A 21,380-nucleotide genomic window follows, 5' to 3' on the forward strand; every position below is an offset into this window, starting at 1 on the left:
ACATCGACTTGCTGCAACAAATATCCACTAAAACTGAATTTGTTGTTATTGTTGACAAATTTAACTTCAGTTTCAGTTAACATCCTGAACATAAATTATTTATCCTTAAACTGTGTTCCACATTTTTTCCCCCCCAGATTTTGCAAGAGCTGTTGCAGCACGGCCTATATCATATGCAGCAGTATTACGAATGAAGCCAGACAGCTCTTCTTCAGTGGTCAACTCACGTGGCAGACCTCAACACTACAGCAGTGGGCTGGTGACTCCTGACTGGCCTGCTTTCTCCAGTCACCCCCTGTCAGCCCTGAGTCTGCATAGCTCTCAGGAGGACTATAGAAGCGAAGGTAAAACTAATGGAGCAGTCAAAATCTCAGTTTGTTTTCTCTCAAAAGTTTTTGATTTGTTAGAGTTTGCGTTCATACTTGCATATATACAAGCAAATGTTTCAACAGGGATACATATATATAAACACAAAAGCTTATTAATGGGAGAATTTGGACAATTGTTTTGCTGCATAGAAGTCATCTCCCATTTTATCCATGGATACTTAATATTTGGATCCCTTTTGACTTAATTTACACTTTATAGTATACATTGTTTAGCAAAGTAGGAAGAGAAAGCTGAGTATGTTTTTTCTTTTATGGCATAGTATGTCTTACTAGCTATCAATGTCAGCTTCTAACTCCTTATAAGTAGAGAGCACCACTTTTTCACGCTATTTTCTGTTGTTAGTTCTGGATTACATTCTCAGTCGGGGTCAACTACTTTCAAGTCACCCTATACAGGAGTGAGACCTGAATTGTGAAGTTCAGATGACAGTGTTCTCACCTGCCAAAATGAGCCTAACCAAAAGGGAAGGCACTCCAGAGTTTGACTGAGCTCCTCCAAAAGTAATTGGTGTGAATGCACTCTGCTATGTCTGCACTCTGGCAAGAGTTTGCCATATTAGGTTAGACTTTATATGTTTCTCTCTGTTTAGGTTTGGTCTGGAAATGAATTGTACCTATCCGTTATCACCGCATTCTCCGGGGAGACCAGGGTCATGCCCTTTGTAAAATTGAAGTGGGATCATTGCAATATTGTGCTCACTGTGCTTCTGCCAGCATAGAAAGAAATAATGGATAGCTATGTCAAAGACAAGATGTAATACCCAAAATGCACAATGGAAACACAACATCATAAATTTACATGGGTCACTTAGTGTCCTGATTTCAAGAATTAATAAGTCTTGAGGATCTAATGACACATTGATGCTTTGATGTGATTAATTACATCATGCTTATTGCATCTGGAAGGCTCATTAATGGAAATCTGAAGCAGTTTCTCTATTGTCAAACCGGATCAGTAGTTCCTAATAAAGTGAGTCATATTAGAAGCAGGCATAAAATTATAATATCTATCCTTTTTTTTTCATTTTTTGTTTCCTTTGTTACCTTCTTTTCTGTTCCAGGCGCTTGTCTATTCCTTTCTGCCTATCTTTCTGCCTTTTTTACTTTCTGACAGCATTATCACTAGGTAGCCATAAAATGACTTACATCTATATAACCAAGGTGAAGGTAATGCCTCTCCACTGTCAGTGTTGACAGGACCATTATACCATTGCACCGGATTGATGTTCAGTGGATAAAATGGATGCCAACAAGTAATGTACCGTTGGTGGATTGAAGGGGGTATTGCGTTTTTTGACTCTATGACTGACAGATGGCCATGACACTCGAAGTTGAATGACACATATGCTTGTGTATGTGTTTGTATTTTCTACAGACAAACACATAAACAAATACAAATGCACTTAAAGAATGATATGGGGTTTTTTTTTTTATCCAACTCTCAAGTGTTTTCAAATTATCACAAACATGTTGGTTGAACAGCTCTTCAGTATTGCTGTGAAGAAGTAATTGTCCCATTCCTGATTAGTAATTTGTTTGCATATTTGTCATACTTAAATGTTTTAGACACATCAAACAGATTCTCCTATTAGACTAAGATACCGAGTGTAAAAAAAAATATATCGATTTTAATTGAAAATAGAAAAAAGCTATCCAAATCTACCTGGCAAAAGTCATTGCCCCCTAAACCTAATAACTGGTTGTGCCACCATTGGCAGCAAACGTGCAATCAAGCATTTGGCTGTTAAGTTAATTGGGATTCCTAGATTGGCTGTAGGTGTAAATATGAGCACGAGTAGCCATCTGTCTCATGTCTGTTTCTTTGTTAAACCTGTGATGCACTAGCAACCTATCCAGGAGGCTGTCTTTGGAGTGTGACTAGAAGCCTCAGAGGGAACCCACACAGACACAGGGAGAACATACAAACACACTGAAAGGCTCCAGCCAGATGGTGGATTCGAACACAGGACATTCTTCCTGTGAGACAACAGTGTTAGCTACAGCATCACCATGCTGCCCCTAAATAAAAATAAATGCATTTAAAAAGTGTTTAATCACAGTTAATTAATTATTTAACAAGCAGGGTAGTTACTTTTTCCCTTAGTAAGTTAAATCAGCAATTAAAAGATAAGATAACTTTTATTAGTCCCACATGTGGAAAATTTGTTATCTTACAGCAGAAAGTGGAGAGTACAAAGTTACAGTAGCAAAAACGTTTGAATAAGATAAGAGAATAAGAATACGATACTGTACACAATAGAATAAGATACTATATACAATAGAATAAAATACAATGTTGTCAGAACAGAATTTTGTATTTACTCAGGTTGTCAGGTTTCTTTTCATATAAATGTCATTAAATTGTGTCAAATAATTGAGGAAAAAATTGTCCTTGAAGCGCAGATTCTTTCCCAGAAGCCTTGAAAATTGAGGGAAGTCTGGAGCCTGTTTATTTCTCCTTAATTGAGTATGTGGGTTGCACCCATGAAAAACTTTAGACAAATTGACATTCAACAAATGTATTAATTTAACAAGCAGGTACCTTGGTAGCATCTGGAACAACCATGCACAGCTGCAAAAGCCTGGCCTTTCATCCTCATGCTAGTGACCAGCATAGTACCACACTGCCGTGGGATGGCATCTCATTCTTCATCCAGCATTTGCAGCAAGTCAGCCAGTGTGATTGTGTGTTTCTGACATAAACAGCATGCGAAAGCTGATCCCACAAGTGTTCAGTAGGGTTAAGATCAGCACTGTAGGCAGGCCATTCCAACCTCTACACTCACAAGGGAGTCTGGAGGGAGTCCCTGATAAACCCTGCTCTGTGAGGACGAGTGTTGTCATGTTGGAGGATAGAGTTCAGTCTCAGACTGTGGAGATATGGGATTGCCACTTGTTGCAGATTCTCAAGTTGATCTCTCAGTGTCGGGATTGGCTCCAGTGATGACAAACGTTGCCAGTGAGGGATATGCTGCCCAACACCATCACACTGCATCCACCAAAATCCACCAGCTGCCAGTGTACCCTGTCTTTGACATCCCATATTATATGGAACTTGGCCTTCAAATTGGAGAGAGTACTAGGACACACTAAAATAATGCTGCAACCTGGGTTTTGCAGAACATTAGCTTGAAGTTGCCCTGTCCAGATCTTTGGAGCAGACACCAACTGACCACTCTAGCTCTTTCTATCAGTCTATCAATCAATAATTCAATCATTCTTTTTGCAATGTGTCCTGGTGGATTTCTGTGTGGATGTTCTCCATGTGCGTGTGTACTCCATCAGAGTACTCTGGCTTCTTGTCACACTCCAAAGACAAACTCTTGAGATAAGTTGCTAGTGCATCACAGGGTTAACAAGAGATAGCCAAGAGACAGACAGCCACTGATGCTCACATGTAGACCTAAAACCAATTTAGAATGCTGTAGGAGGATAGAGTTCAGTCTCAGACTGTTAACAGTCATGCCTTAGACTGTGGGAGGAAACTGGAACGCTTGGAAAAAACCCAAACAATCACCAAAAGAACATTCAAACACCATATAGAAAAGTGCCAGTCATTCAGTGGTTCAAACCCTGAGGCGACTGTATATAGCACTGCCCCACCGTACCCATAGTAAAGTCAGTTAAATCCATATTATGTTTGCCTTTGAGCGCTAACAGAATGCATATGAATTTTTCCTGTGGCTGTCTGCACAATAATGCATTGTAAATAATATACTGTGTACCAGAATTACAGTGTTGCCAAGAAAGACAGTGATAGTCATTTATTGTTTAGGCTCCAGCATACTGGATTTAAAATTAAACACTAAGTGTGAAGCTTAAGTGTTAATTTTCTGCTTTAATCTGAAGGTGTTTACATCCTCACTGATTGAACACTGTAGGAATTCTCTTCCTTGTTAAACATATTTCCCTCACTTAAGGGGATGAAACTTAATTTAAATATTCAATACTGCTGGATGTTATTATATATTATATATTATTATCAGATGTAATAATATATCATTCTTATAATAATATGATTTAGACTGATGAATTAGGTCCACATATTTGTATGCTGATTGACATCACAATAAAAATGGGTGCTGCTCAGCTCGATATTATCTAATATCACTTCCTGAGTTTAATTACGTTTTTTAGGTTGTCTGTCCCTATGTTTTTCTGTTCCTGCAATATATAAATATAAATATAAATATCATATAAATTCCATGTGAATGTATATTATGATAAGTCAATTCTGGCATTTCCTGCACCTTTTAGCAACATATATTATATGTTATGACATGGACTCACCTGAAACTTGATTGTGTTTGAAATACAAATATTTTAATAATTTTCAGTGGCCCATTCGCTAAACTAAGCAGGACAGGTGCAGCACACTGATATTGCTGAGTTTATGTCTGAATGTGCAGACAGAGAGCCGTGTAAATAAGATGCAGAAAATGTAAAGACCTGATGGGCTTCTTTTATTTTTAGAACTAGTAACACTGCAAGGACTGACATCAGTTGCTTTATATGCACTGTAAGGTTTGCAACTTAATATTGATTCATTTTCCTCCAGTGATGAGGATATTACTTCAAAAGCTATTTATTTCCCTGTAGAACAATGAATTGCTGACAGTATGAAAGAGATTATATACAGCACGGGAAGAAAAAACAACATGATTCCCATTTTGTCATTGGATTATTTCTAAATAGCGGCAAATACTCAAGGTTGAGTCACTCGTATTGTTGCATTGCTGACATTATGTACCAGATCAAATGCAGTGTCAGCTAGTGATGAATGCCCTAAGTGTATTAAAATGGGTTCTGGGGATAATTCTCTGATTGTTATTGCCATGTTTATCTTCCAAATGTTATCTCTCCAACTCTCACACACGATGATGCTCTGCTCTTAATGACAACGGTTAACTGAACTAAATCTATGGTTACAGTTGTGGCCACAAATGTGACAAATATTTTGGATGTCAGAGCCAAAACATGGAGACTGTAAAAAACAATCTTGAGAAAGTGGCTCACATCCAAACTGGGTGCTGCAAGAATTTCAGTTCAGTAGTAGAGAATTCAATTGAGGATTGTTATGTAAGTTAACTAAATTATAAAAATTACATTTTACACTAGCAAAGTTGCCATTGACTGAATGTACTGATAGATTCTGAAACTGTTAGTGTTATCAGGGGGAAAAAAATCATTTTTTGTGACAAAATAAAGCAGAGTTACTTCTGTTATTTGTTTCTCTTTTCTCTCCTAAACCAATTCAAAAGTATCACATAAATAAACAGTATTGCAAAATATAGGATAAAAACCTTCCCTAAGGCCAACTAAAGCAAAATGCTCAGTGTAATTATGTCTGTTAACCAGTTGGTTGTTAAGCTGGCTGTCCCATTGGCATTGCATGGAGCCACTGCAGGTTGGAAGTTCAATGATTATGAAGTTAACAAAAATAGCTGATATTATCATGCTTAGCTTTGAGTTTTTTAATGTCAATGAAAGGTAGGGAAGGTACGTGTTAGTCTCTGACGAGGGCATGCTGCTGCTTAAACTACTGATTTAAACAGCAGCATGCATGACTTGCATATATATATATATATATATATATATATATATATATTCAGCTACTATATTCTCCTGTGTCACATGCAAACTTCAAAGAAGCTCTGTTTACAGAGCTTAGAATATCCCTAAATGTGCAATTCTTTTGAAGAACACAAGATTCAGCTGTCTTTTGCAATGTCTGTAAATCTGATGTGTAATGCAACTAGGAAGCCTGCCGTACAAGGTGCATCACTTTTCTGTTACCAGCCGAATGAAACAAAGAGCACTCGGAAGAAACAACACAACTGCAACAGGGACTGTCAAGCAGAAAACTCCAGGGCTGAATGATACTGAAATAAATAAAAAAATTACTGACATTTCGCTTCTGTCTATTATATATTTCTTTTTTTTTAAAAGGCAGGCTTTTTCCCCGGCTGACTTGAGAAGCTCTGTTTGATAATAATTAATTATTCTACAATCTTTGGGATGATTTTTTTTTAGGAATGTGCACCAGTATAGAAAAACTGAAAAATATTTTTTGGGCGTAAAAACGATCAATTCGTATACTTACTTACTTACTTACCGCTACAATACACCGAACACTAGAGGAGACGCCCCTCTGAAGGCCCATCATTATTGCTCCCTTCCTCAGGAGTGAGACTATTTTCTCCAGCACCATGCTTGTCGCCGAAAGGTGGATGCTCATGGCAGAATGTGTAACCCCTCCTTAACAGGTCCCATTTTGTGGGAGGGAGGAGTTGCAATCTGTTCAGAGAAAAGCAGAAGACTGGCACATTGAGAGAGGATGTACCCATGTGCCCTGTCCTGAAGAAGGCTGCAAGGATGCCTGCACAGTTTTGTTTGGCCTGCACCCCAAACTCAAATGTTGCCTTTTTGTTAGATGCTCATTTTGCAGTCTGCCGCTCAATAGGTAACAAACTGGGTGTTTTGTAAATGGATTTTAAAATCTATGCACCAAAGAACCCTTCAGTTGAAGTAAATCAACTTATATGTGTCATAACAATTTAGTTTTCCTTGTCTGACACATATCCTCTGATGTGATTATTGACACATTACTGTGTCAGAGCTAGAAGGACATTGAAAACATTATACCTCCAAAAAACATTGATGTCTGGGTAAGTTTTTTGTAACCTGTAGTTCAGTGGCGTTTACAACTAAAGTTTTCTCTGTACTGTTGTAAAACAATCGTGTCTTGTATATATTGGTATAGCAAATTGGTTGACAGTTTCATCTTAGCTCTTTCATTAAAATCTATTTAATGAGGTCACACTGTAGGTACCTCTGGACTCCTAACAACCCATGTGTCCCCCATGTATGCTGCACGCTTTCAACTAAAAGAACAAAAGTATGACAGTTTTCCCTTTGAACCGCGCACATGCATTTGATGACAGTTGTGCTCTGTGCCTTAAAATGAAAGATCAAAAGTGTTCAAAATGTCATATTTCTTTGCTTTTGGGATATCCTATGAGTTAGGAAGTCAGTGATGTGGTAACGCATGGCTGGTAATTTTCTAGTGCGCATTATGCATTTATAAGTTTAATAGTTCATTTACCTACTGCTTACTAATAACAGAGGCTAAAATAATGATCTAAGATAGATTTTTAACTTGAGGTCACAAAAGTAACAGAGTAGTAAATGCCTCTAAACAATGTGCAGTTATTAATTTGGTGTAAGAAATAAAGATACAAGATAACTGATGTCAATAAAAAATAAACAGAATATAAAATGAACTGTGGAACAATGGTCAGAATTCCCATTGTTCCAGCTTCAAGTCTTCTTCCTGGAAGACTTGAAGCTTGTATAGCTGCAAAGGGCGGGCTGATATTAAACCCTATGGATTAATAACGGGATGTCACTCAAGTTCATATGCATATTAAGGCAGACAAGCAAATACTATTTTCAATACAGCGTATTTGAAATGAGCTTGTGTTCCCATTTAAACGCAATGGTCTGTCTTATTACATTTGTTTGTATATAGCAATTGATTAATACCATATTAAAGCACTTATATTAGAGTTACATACAGTAAATAATTTTGCTGAATATCAGATAAGGTCCTTTTAGTGTGTGTGTGTGTGTGTGTGTGTGTGTGTGTGTGTGTGTGTGTGTGTGTGTTGTTTTTTTTATTTTTTTTAATGTATTCTTCTGCTTGCCAAGAGTGTTATTTTAAAAAAGAAAGAAAGAAATAGAGGCCTGGTATCCACCATAGCAAAGAAGGTGAACACTGCAGAAAGATTGACAGAAAAAATAATGCTTGTGTTATAATATTCCCTCCAACAAATAAAAAAAATGCCTGTTTTCTGCTCAGTGGCAGCATCTTTAAATTATTCTGTAAAAGGACAGAAACAAATCTGTAAGAAGAGAAGATGGATAACAATATCGTACTAATGTTATCAGTCCCCTAACATGGTTGTTTACCATTTGATACCTTTGTTTAGCAAACTGTATGTGCTTGGATATCAAGTGCAAAGCCCAAAGAGATAGAAGATGTACACTCCCTGCTTTGCACTCCCAAGCCAGGGCAACAAAAATACTTTAGTAAATAGCAAAGTCAGGACCATCACTTGTCTTTCGTTAATCACTCGCCCATTTAGTCAAACAGCAGTGTGTCCAAAAACGTCTAAAAGAAATGGGATAAAAGCTTAATGGATAATCTTAAAGGTTTAACTTATATCATCATTCATTTTTAACATAAGAAACCTAAAAGATTACCCTGAGGAAAGGATCACTTCTAACTTCAAAAGCTGTTATAGCTCTTGGAAGGACAATGCTTTTCAGGTGTTCTTGCTCAAAATTCAGTTTAGAGTGCCATTTTGAGGATTACTCAGTTCTTTGTAATGTTAGAACTAACAGATTAGTTATAAAATATATCGCTCAATCTGGAATGCACTAATTAGCCACAATATTAAAAAACAGACAGGTGAAGGGAATATTTTGTCCATAGTGCAGTGATCTTCCCTCAGGTCCTCACATATATCTAACTGTTACTTTGACATGGACTAACCACTGGCAGCAACCTCCCTCAGCAGGAAAATGTAACCTGATGGCTTAAGACTCACAACAAGGAGTCCATCAACCTAGCCTTCAAGCTCTCTAGATCCCAATCTTGGTGACCATCAAAAATGCACCAAAGCAAGTCCAGTCCACAGCGCCCCATCTTGTAACCTAAAGTCCCCAAATCCCACAGTGCACCCCAGACTTGTCATGTCCTTGCCCTGACTTGTCAGAGCTGCTTTTACAGAATAAAAGTGATACACACAATATTAAGCAGGTGGTTTTAATGTTGTGAAAAATTGCAAATTTCCTACTGTTTCATGCACAAATCAAATTCCAGAGTTCATAGAAAGCCCCCTGGCACTCTGTTATGATAATTATAATCATCTTCTCTCCATCTCTTCTTTTGTTGTAGAAAGTGAAGAGTTTGGGCCTGTTTTTATCCAGGAGCCAGATGATGTTATTTTTCCTTTGGATTCTGATGAAAAGAAAGTGGTGATGCACTGTGAGGCACGGGGGAATCCACCACCCACATACAGGTGTGGCATTCGTTTGTCTGTGTGCTAATTGAAATTTCAGCTTTAACTCGAAAATAAGTTGGTCATTCATCACAAATATAACAAAAACCTTATTCCTCTTATGTTTTTCAGTTGGTACATCAATGGGACGCAGGTAGATTCAGAGGCAGATTACCGCTACACATTCATCGACGGAAACTTAATTATTTCCAATGCAAGTGAGATCACTGACTATGGAAAGTACCAGTGCAAAGCAGAGAACAGCATTGGGATTGTCCTCAGTCGAGATGCTTTATTACAGTTTGCATGTGAGTATGATTTCTCTGCTTTATTACACCAACTTTCTACCTAGTAAAGTTCAGATAACCGCACTGTAAGTCAGTATTTATTAAAACAAATGGAAAGTGCATTTCATTTTTGTCAGACTAAGAACTTCTATGAAGCAAATACTTAGCTTTAAGCCCTTTTGTCTCTCTGAGTCAAAATAGCCCTGTTTGGTTCTAGGGATAAATAAACACTATGCTTTGTTTTGTTTTGTTGCTGAATATAGTTCCCACAAGCTCCATCTGATACTGCTAAAGGGGTATATGCACTCGAGTGCAAGTGTTAAATGAGACCAAACTGCACGTTTCTTCCCACAGTATAATAAATATCAGAGGGCACACATGGAATCACCAGGGACACTATCCTTTAGTCAAAATGCATTGTTGGGGTGCTCTTCAGTTTCCTCAGGGGGCAATGACCATACTACTCTTACCAGTAGTTTACCCTTCCCAGTCACTGAGTTGTTGCTAGAAAGAAAGGTACACAGTCTCATCCAGTGTTATGGAGCTTTAGAGTTCCTACAGAATTACTTAAGAGGCATCACTAGATTGGCCTGCAGCTGTGTAGCAGGCAAAATGGATGAACTTCTCTATAAAAACACAGCATTTCTTGACGCCCAGAGAACCAAGTGCTTTCTTTACTTTTGGTTGCATTCATTCACAAAGTTTCATATATATCAATATGATCCAAGTGAATAAAAATCAAAAGAGGACCAGTCTTAATTTAAGTGTAAGGCAGATTGCTTGGCAGGCTGGAATGCCCAGATGGTAAAGCACAGGCTTCAAAAAAGTTGTGCCTGTTTGTGTGGAACGCAAGATGTACTTCAACATGTACCCTCATCTGTGTTCTCAAACATATCCAGATCTTTTTCTCCTCCTTTTTAAACTTAAGGGTCATGTACAAATTTATGCTTGAGTTTTTTACTTCTAAAAAAAACAAACTAATCTACAACCAATTTATCAGGTTGCATTATCTATACCTAATATTAGCATTATTTTACTGCTATGCTCTTATTATCCCATTTAAGCACCTAGTGTATTTATAAGTCTAAGCCCAAAGCATAAAGATGTTGAACATGGCAAACATGGGAAAGTATAGAAGGTGTTTCCTTAGGTTTCACAGTGGAGGACCCTGACAGCTAATGCTGTTGACTATCTCAAAGTAGTTCTCATATCCGAGGCAATGGGTATAAGAATAGATACATGTGAGTGAAAATTTAAAAGGTAAACATGAACCTTCATCCTCTATATTCAGGGAATCAAGTGGCTATGTTATACTACTGTGGGTATTTTGCTGGCGTTCTCATGATCCACTCGGTTCCTCTTGGAGGAACTGATGATTTTAAATTAATACAAAGTTGAACAAAGTTTCAGTTGGAACTGAAACTTTGTTCAACTATTTACCATACTTCCCATACTAACACACTCTGTTAATTCATTTAGGTTTTTTTCCCCCTTTTAGGGTATTTGTTTTTTCTTAGAAGATGGTTAGTAGTGTGCTTCTGAAGTTTTAGGCCTTACACAACAACTTCAGACAGCACTGAATGACAGCAAATGTCTGTAATCCCCAGTAAAATTAAGTAGAGTACCAAATAAAACTGTAGAGTCCACCATTGTTTCGATAAATTTAAACTGTCTTGGCCTGACTCTGTATCAACCATCATATTTAAAGAGGCACATTTGTTGTTTTTCAGCATTGTGTTTTAAAGAATCAGTTTTCTGTTTTGCAATGGACTCTTTATGTATAGCTTTTTTAGTTTTGTGTAAATACTTTTTAAGTTTCATTTCTATTGATCTAAAATCAGTAAAGATGCATTTTTTGGGCAACCTCCAGAGCATATGATTTGATTTGAAGCAAATAAGGGTTTGTGAGATTTGCAAATCATTCAATTTTTATTCACACAGCATTCCAACTTTTTTTGGAACTGGGGTTGTGGATCATATTTTGGTCACTCTTTGTTTACTGTTGCAGTTCTTCAAGTGTGTGCATTTTGCTTTGGTAATCATATTGAAAAAAATGTGGTTTGAGCAGATAGTGAGGTTAGGGATATGTTGTGTTGATTGGCAGGTGTGTCAGGTGAGATGATGGCCAACTGTCACACATCAACTTCATCCAAACAACCTTTCCACAAAATTGGATTTTCTAGTTTCAATAACAGGCAGGTCATCATGTTGTTACTATAGATATAGATATATAGATATATAGATATATCTATATAGATATATATAGATATAAAATTCAATGAGTATCAAACACTGCAAGTACTGCTGTTTGATACAATCCTTACACATAGTTCATTATGCTAAACTGTTATACCTGAGAGCAATAAAAAATATGTATGCACAGAAAACAAAATTCATATGTTTTGTTATGATGTAATTAAAAAAATAAGCTCTAATAAGAGAAACTTTCTAAAAATTTTCAAAGATTGTGTACTATGTTTAACAGCTGCTTTGCTGTTTATTTAATAATGATATTTAACATGGGATTTGTGTGACTGAAGCTGCCTTTGCTAAACCATGAGCAGAAATAGTAGTCCAATCATTTCTTCTCTTCACTAGATTCATTCCAGGGTTTTTTCTACCATGTAAAATAACACATCTGTGTGACTGTTTCTTTTGCTTCGTGCACTACAAATATTCAGCAGCGTGAATGTGCAGTAGGCTACATTTCTTTAAAGTGCAGCCCTTCAAAAGCCTAGCCACAGAAACAAAGAAAGGTGCCCTGCAGCACACATTTAAATGCAGAACCTTCCTTCGCTCTTTCAGCATATCAAATGGTGGGTATTTATCACTCAGCATGAAGCTCAACTTTTCCTTCCCTTTTCATGTTAGCACTGCACATTTTTATGCAGTAGCACAGTGGTTGATTGCTTTACCTGGTTCAGATTCATATGGGTACTTCTTTTCCATGTAAACTGAACGTTTTAATGGAGTAATTGATGCTTTATTGAACTAGAAATCAGTGTTCAAGCTATGTGACTTGTGGAATGCATTACACGCATATTAAACAGCATATAGAAACCTGGCTTCTTGTAACTTTGACTTTAGATTGGAACATGATTACCCCAGTTAGATTGTAGAATTTAAAGCACAGCGCTGTAAATACTAAAGTCCTTTACCTGGTCTGAAAGAAGCCTCCAACTTCTATATAGTACCTGCAGCAGGTTGAGTTTGATTCACGCCTACTTAAAATACTAAAGGTTAATGGGCTTGATATTGTTTTGCACAAAAACTTAATAAGTACTATCAGAGAACATCTTGAAAGCCTCATCATAATATCATCATAATAAACATTCACAGCCCTTGTGTGTGTGTCAGTTCACCTAAATGTTTTTGCTACTTTATATGACTCAGGAAACTTTTGTTCTCTATTTCACACATTACAGTAATGTGTGAATTGTAATGGATAGTGAGTCAGATGAGCTATTGCATCTCTGGTTATGTTATATAATAGTAATAATAATAATAATAATAGTAATAATAATTAATCTTATTATTCGTTTAAATTTATTTTAAATAAATACATTTTTTTAACTTATTGGACTGAATCAATTTGAGTAGGCTGTCAGTGTCCCTCATTTATGGTGGTGGCTCTATGTTAATGCACTGTATTCATTTATCTCGCTATAGATAGCGGCCATACTGATCACAGCCCTGCTTCACTGAGTCATGAGAGAGTAAAGAGTGGACAAGGCAGAGTGCATGGGGAAAGGTTGAGTCAAGGCTCTATATATTCTATCCACTGGTCGTGTACTCTGTTCGAAAGATGTTTCAGTAGGATGCTTTTTTTCTCTTTGTTTTGAAATTCTGAGCTACTGAACTCACACTTGGGCTGCTTTTCAGCCGTGACTTTGAAGGCAGCAGGCAGAAAGGAGGCGTCAGATCTTTCTCTCCGAAGAGTCCTTCTCCCCCTCTCTCTTTTTGCGGACGTGAGGCTGGCCAAGGCTCAAGTCACTCCAAGCTGTACAGTAGTAATGAAATTATCAGGATGCTTTAAATCAAGCACTGGAAGAGCCACACACACCACTCTGATATGTTCTACATTATCAGATGTAAAGCTCATTGATTGAATTGATTCATACTGACCTTGAAATATCGGATTTACATTAAGCACCTGTTCCTTTGCTTGCTGCAGATTTCATCACTGACTTGGATTTTAAACATTTATATGGACATATGTTGACTTGTAATTTTTCTGGAAGCTTTAATGGCCATGTTTTTTGTTTTTGTTTTTACGTTATTGAAAAAGTCAATAATATTAACTCGGGTACATAGCTTTAGCTTGTAAAAGGACGTTATATTTTCTTCTGGTTTCATACCATATTTAATGACTGAAGCACCCACTTGGTCTTAATTTGTCCTGTATGTTAAATGATCATTCTGTCTATATAGCTTTTTGCACTTGTTAATCAAATAGTACTTCAGATTTCTTAGTGCTTACCTGATATCCCCCTTGTGTTGCTTCTTCCTGTAAAATGTTGAATTTCCTGTGTGCCTGGAGTTGTTTCCCAGGAATTGTCTACCTTTACCGTGTGTTTCAGACACACATCATAGCAAGTGTAGGCCCTTAAAGTAAATATACTAAGGTCTGGAATATCATTCATTATTGACAAATTTAGGCAAGCTGCCCAAGAAGACCCTTCTCTCCACAACATGTAGCCTGGCAGAATTTATTAAAGGGAGAGAATATACTGAAACGCTCATATCCACATCTGGTTGCTGCCAACTCCCGCAGCCACGTTGTAGGTCTGTAATTACTGTGGCTGTACTCGTGTCTGTGTTATTTACTCACCAATTACTCACTCAGTCATTTCATATTCTATCCTATTTTATCATTAGATAAAAAATCAATGTAGCTTCCTCATTGTCTGCTTACTAATTAAATATATTGATCAAAGATAATGCATGAGTTATGTTGGAATAAAAAAGGGAAAAGATGTAGAGCAAAGCTACACTGACAATAGAAGACAGGGTGGTGACAGCTGCGGGTGAATCAATAGGGAGCGCAGAGACAATCATTTCCATCCGTGCTCTGGTGGCATGCTGTTTCCAAATGGGCCAAGGTGTTATGACAGAGTATCTCTAGGATAGCTGTCCAAGACAATTAAAACAGGAAAAAATGGCAAGACAGCTACGGATGGGAATCAGAAATTGGTTCCGGTTCAAGACCTGTTCCAATCTATCGGAACTGTATTACTCCTGCTTTTTTCTTTTATCAGTGCTGGCATGTTTTCTGACATGAGCACATTGCACAACAGTGACATCAAAGTCATAACTGTGAAGCATGTGCAAATGTGCAAACTTTTTTCTTTTTCTTCTTTTATTGTTTTTATTATTATCTCTTTTATTGGGACAGCTGTTGAACATAACAGTAGTTTGCCTTTTTACATTTTCTTTGCTGTCACATTTTAACTTATAATTGAAAAATAAAGAAGACGGAAAAAGAAGAGAAAAGAAAAGAAGAAAAAAACAAAAACACCCCCCCCCCAAAAAAACAACAACAACAACAACAAACAAACAAACAAACAAACAAACAAACAAACAAACAAAAAACTAGGGTTAGGAGGCAACAGGGCAGGTAGGTTTACGTAGAACTCAGGGTTGTAACATCATACACAAAATCACACCTCATATGCTTAACATAGTCTGTCCATTTAGACCATATTCCGTAGAAGGTATCCCTCTGAAGTTTAAGATAAAATGACACTTTTTCCATCGTATAGATCTCTTGTACAGAATGTATCCAGTCTTCTATCGTTGGTGGTTCAGGCTTAAGCCATCTTCTCGTAAGAGGCTTTTTACTTGCGGCCAGAAGGATATACAGGAGTCTTCTGTCGTTGGAATTCAGTTTATCCACTGGTGCATTGCACAAAAACATGGTCTCAAAAGTTGAAGGAAAAAGAAATGAAAAAACATTTTGTAAATGATCATGGATTAGAGACCAATACTGGCGAATATCTTTACAGTCCCAAAAGATGTGGAAATGGTTAGCTCCATCTCCCCCACATCTCCAACATTTATCACCAATTCCTCGATATCTTTGTTGAGCAGGGGTAATGAAAAATCTCATAATGCTTTTCCAGCAAAATTCACGCCAAACATTAGACCCAGTGGTAGCCCACTGTATCTTGCATGCGTGAGCCCAACACTTCTCTGTAATTGTCAAATTACCCTCCTTTTCCCACTTCGCTTTAATATGTCGTTTTTACACCGCCAGATGCTGTTATATAATTTAGAAATAATTTTACTTTGCACTTCAGATTTGGTTAGTAATAAGAATGTTTCTACAAATTGTAATTCGTTTAGGTTCACTTTTAAGTTTTGATTAAAATAATTTCTGATCTGTAGATATCTAAAAAAAATCATCAGATCCCAAGTCATGTTTACTCCTTAAAGATTCAAAGCTTTGAAATGCACCCTTATGGACAAATGAATAATAATTGGTTATACCTTTTGAAATCCAGCTTTTGAATCTATTATCATATTGATTTGGAGTAAAATCCGAATCATATGCACACCATCTTAAAACCTTAGAGGCATTTTCCAAACCACCAATTTTTATTACTTCTTTCCAAGCTGATATCATTATTTGCAGTATAGGTTTATCTGCCATATGTATTTTATTCTGTAATTTTATGTCCGATATTAAAGCTGAAACTGGTATTTCTTTTACTATTGTTCCTTCAACATCTTTCCATCCGGCGGTGTAGTTTGGACAACAGAGACAAATCAGCGGTCTTAACTGAGCTGCACAATAATATTCTCGTAGACAGGGAAGCCCACGACCTCCCTTTTCTTTCTTTAATTGAAGCGTTTTATATTTAACTCTAGCTTTTTTCCCATTCCAGATATATTTTGACAATGTTCTATCCCATACCGCAAACTGTTTTTGTGGTATGGTAATCGGTAGAGACTGAAACAAATACAGCAGTCGGGGAAGAATATTTAATCTGATTGATTCAATCCTGGAGTGTAGGTCCAGAAATGGAATAGTGTTCCATCTTTGTATATCTGATTTTATGGGTTCATTTAGAGGGGCATAGTTGGCATTGAACTTTTTGGTGAAGTCACGATGTATTACCACCCCTAAATACCTAATGCTATCTGCATCCCATTTCCATTTATAACGATTCTTGATTTCAACTGGTGGTTCGTAATTTAAAGTTAATACCTGCGTTTTATTTATATTGACCTTATATCCCGATAAAGAACCATACTGTGATAGTGCTTCCATGAGATGGGGGAGTGCCTGTGAGGGACAAGTTAATGTTAAAAGTAAGTCGTCAGCAAATAATGCTAATTTCTGTTCCCCTCCTGGCGTTCGTACTCATGTTATATGCTGACTCTGCCTAATCCACTGACTTAATGGTTCTATAAACAAAGCAAAAAGCAGCGGTGAAATGCAGCAACCCTGTCGTGTACCTCGTTCCAGTATAAATGATTCGGTGAGGTCCCCATTGATTTGGATTTTAGCTGTTGGTTTGTTGTATAACTCTGAGAGAATATCAATTATAGATTTATCAAAATTAAACTTCTCAAGCACTTTGTATAAAAAGGACCATCTCACTGAGTCAAACGCCTTCTCAGCATCTAAGCTTAACACTAAGGTCTCTAATTTTTGTTTGTCAACTTGCCGCAATATATGCAAAACCTTTCTGATGTTGTCCTGGGCCTGCCTATGTTTAATAAAACCCGTTTGGTCATTATGTATTAACCTAGGTAATATCATTTCTAATCTCTTAGAGATAATAGATGTGAACAACTTGTAGTCAATATTCAACACACTGATTGGGCGATAGTTGCTACATTCTAATTGATCTTTTCCTTCTTTTGGTATAATGGAAATTATTGCTTCCCTCCATGAAGGAGGGATAATTTTCTTTTCCATTACCCAATTAAATGTCTTTATCGTGGTGGGGATCAAATGATCCTGCATTATTTTATACCATTCAGGGCCGAACCCATCTGGCCCCGCCATTTTCCCTCCTTTTAATCTTTTAATTGCCAAGTAAATTTCTTCTTTAGTTATTGTGGACAACAGCATTTTATTTTGTTCCTCTGTCACACCTTGCAACTTTAGACCTGAAAAGAAAGTATTGACAGAGTTGTTATCTACAGGAGATTGGGAGTAAAGTTTTCTGTAGTAATTCTGGAAGCATAGTTTAATTTTCCCCAGTTCAGTTTCTATTTGTCCATTAAGAGGATTCTTTATTCTATGTATAGTCCTCTCTGCTTGTTGCTTCCTAAGTTTAAGAGACAGAAGTCTTAGTGATTTCCTCCCTACCTCGCATTGCTGTTGTTTAATAAAAACGATTTTCTTTTGTATATCTATCATATTTAAATCATCTATTTTTTTCCTAAGTTTTATTATGTCAGATTTGATATCATCATCCAGCGTCACAGAATGTAGATGTTGTAGCTCTAACACTTTGTCTTCTAATTGACAACGGTTTTCCCACCTAGATTTTTTCAGGTAAGAGGATATACTAATTATTTTTCCTCTAATTACTGCCTTCAATGCATCCCATAATATTCCTGGAGATACCTCCTCATTTTCATTATACTCTAAATAAGTTTCTATTTCCTCTTTCAAACTCTCTTTAATATTTGGATAATTTAAAATGTTTGTATTCAGCCTCCATAAGGTGGATCTATTTTTGCTATTCAGGCAGATCTCAAGATTAACCGGGTTATGATCTGAGATGGTACAAGCGCCTATTTCACAGCTTTTAATTCTAAATAGGTCATTCTTAAACATGAGAATATAATCTAGCCTAGAATATACATTGTGTGGAATTGAGAAGTGGGTATACTTTCTGTCATTTGGGTGTAGATCTCTCCACACATCTAGTAGTCCAAAATCGTCCATAAAATGCACCATTCTTCTTCCAATACTCCTCTGATCGCCTTTTCCATTTGAAGAGTCTAACTTGGCATTTAATGTGACGTTAAAGTCACCACCGCAAATGAAAATTCCCTGACTCCTTGTTGTTGCCAAATTCAAAATCTGCTCATATAAGGACCAGTCACTGCCTGGGGGAATATACACATTTAAGAGAGTAGTCATTATACCCTGAATTTTACCCATTATCAATATATATCTGCCTTCTTTATCTTTAAATTCCAAAATATGTTCATAGTTCAAAGTTGAGGATATCAAAACTGCCACCCCCCTTCGCCTCCCAGAACTATGGGAGGAATAGAAGACATGTTTGAAACCTAATTTGTTAAGTTTTGCATGATCTTTGTCAGCTAGATGTGTTTCCTGCATCAGAACAATTTCTTTTTCTTCTTTTAGCAAATTTTATTTAGGCGCAGAGAAAATAAAACAGTTGCATAAATTCTAAAACCCCAAGAAAAAAAATACAGGAATCAATAAGCAGTTGGTAAATCATCCAAATTGTAAGTAGGTACTAGCAGTATTCCATCCATTTGCTTCCGCTTATCCTTTTCAGGGTTGTGGGGGGCACTGGAGCCTATCCCAGCTGTCATAGGGTGTGAGGCAGGGTACACCCTGGACAGGTCGCCAGTCTGTCGCAGGGCTAACACACAGAGACAGACAACCATTCACACTCACATTCACACCTATGGGCAATTTAGATTGTTCAATTAACCTATCCCCACAAAGTGCATGTCTTTGGACGGTGGGAGGAAGCCGGAGTACCCGGGGCGAACCCACGCAAACACGGGGAGAACATGCAAACTCCACACAGAAAGACCCCGGCCAGATGGTAGAATTGAACTCAGGACCTTCTTGCTGTGAGGCAACAGTGCTAACCACCGTGCCACCATGCTGCCCCACTGGCAGTATTAGCTGTACAACTCATAGAAATACCTATCTCTAAAGTCAACAACAGTGAAAAACATTGAAATGTGGACAAGCCAATTGTCCCCATCTAACACTGAATTGAATGTAAAATGTGACTGGAATCAATTTTAGATAAAAGATCAATCACAGTTGTTTGTAAAAGACATTAGACATTAAAAGAAGCTATCTTCAGTCATTGGGATTCCAGGATTTTTAATTTTGTGTGTTGTTGTTCCAAGATTGCTCACTGTCAGGAGCTGATAAACTGTCCATTTAGTGCTGGATCTGTCTCTTTCTAGGCACAGGAAATGGTGGGCATAGCAAATTGATTGGTGGTGTGGACTGAGTGCTTGCAAATCCAAGTTGTGTGGCAGGTCATTCTATTGGGTGTTTAAATGAAAAAGTGCCGTATACCCAATGTTTTTTCTTTTGTTTTGTTTTTTTTTCTTAATCTTTCAGTGTGGTCACTACCTGAACTATCCTTTAGTTATTTCACCAAAACAAAGTTCAGTAATCCAGTGAGGGGTTTTTTATTTCAGTTTTTAAAGACACTGACTATGCTGTGTATATATAAACATGATATTTAAAGGGCATGTACCACAATTTTCATTAAATGTGCCACAAAGTCGGTTTCACAAGTCACTCTGAGGCATAATTGTGAAGACTATGGAATGAAGGCCATGAAGACCTAATCACCTGCCCCAGGTTAGAGGTCTGTCACTTGATCTCCACACTTTGCCACTGCTTCAGCTAAATGTTAGCAGCCATCGTTATGCTCCAAAAAGCTACAATTCTGGAATGAAACATTCATTGTTCTAGTCATGAACAGTAACAACAGGGTCAAAAAAACATACTTGGACACATAACTCTATAATTGTAAAGTTCCATGTAATTTAAATTAGAACTTATTAAAAAAGTAAAATAGAAAAGAAAATGCAACTTTCTGGTTTTTACTGGCTTTTAACATTTTCCTGTTGTTGTTTTTTACCACTGTAGTGGTTCAAAGTACGTAGTTTCAAAAGAAATACATAAGCTGTCTGTTCTTTGTCTCTCGCTGAGTACAGCATGTTTTTGTGGAGGTACTATCACTCGGGGAGAACAAAAGCTTTATTGTTACCTCACCAAATCAAAATTACTTCCCTCATCAAATGATGAAGTCAAAGGCTATCAGCAGAAATAATGATGGTTCTGTATAAATTCATTATATCTTACTGTATTTGTTTTTATTTGCACTGAAAGCTTTCGTTTCCATGCTGTTCTAGATCTTGGTGCTTTCAGTACAAAGGCCCGGGGTGGGGTTTCTGTGCGTGAAGGCCAAGGTGTGGTACTCATGTGTACCCCTCCTCCCCATTCACCAGGTAAGAGTTTAGTTTTTCAATCACAGGCAGAAGAAGAAATTCATTTTTTGCTTTTATTACCACTCCAGTGTGAGTTATTGCTCCCACTGTTTATTTTTATGTTATGCATTGTATTTTGATTATTTATATTTCATAGCTGTTCACTGTCCTGTCTATCCATCTATCCATGCTGTTCATATTAGTGTGCCAAGTTACAGTGACCAAAGAGCCAGAACTCCACTTATGAAAGATTAAATTTACTGGATCATTACAACTAGAAAGAAATGTTACACGGCCAATTATTTCACACAGCCACCATCTTTAATGCCATATATTTAATATCCCTCTCTATAGTCGTCCTTAAATATAAGCTCTTATGAGGTTTTCTGTTTGCATCAGCTCTGTCATTCTCCTGCACTGCACCCATGGGAACGTTTGCCAAGTGCTCTTCAGCA

At 37.2% G+C, this 21,380-nt stretch overlaps 1 protein-coding gene across 6 annotated transcripts in view; it reads left to right on the top strand.

Annotated features, from left to right (window-relative positions):
• The window catches only part of cntn5 (contactin 5), a 114,980-nt gene that overhangs the window by 47,596 nt on the left and 46,004 nt on the right, over positions 1 to 21,380 (top strand). For all 6 annotated transcript variants that reach the window (XM_082503530.1, XM_082503532.1, XM_082503535.1 and 3 more), the window contains 4 exons: positions 138 to 344; positions 9,352 to 9,475; positions 9,587 to 9,762; positions 20,851 to 20,946. In XM_082503530.1, the coding sequence (XP_082359656.1) occupies positions 138 to 344; positions 9,352 to 9,475; positions 9,587 to 9,762; positions 20,851 to 20,946 (603 nt within the window). The remainder of the gene's footprint in view (positions 1 to 137; positions 345 to 9,351; positions 9,476 to 9,586; positions 9,763 to 20,850; positions 20,947 to 21,380) is intronic.

The sequence above is a fragment of the Aulonocara stuartgranti genome (genome assembly GCF_965226115.1).
Source record: "Aulonocara stuartgranti genome assembly, chromosome: 14".
NCBI classification, from domain to species: Eukaryota; Metazoa; Chordata; class Actinopteri; order Cichliformes; family Cichlidae; genus Aulonocara; species Aulonocara stuartgranti.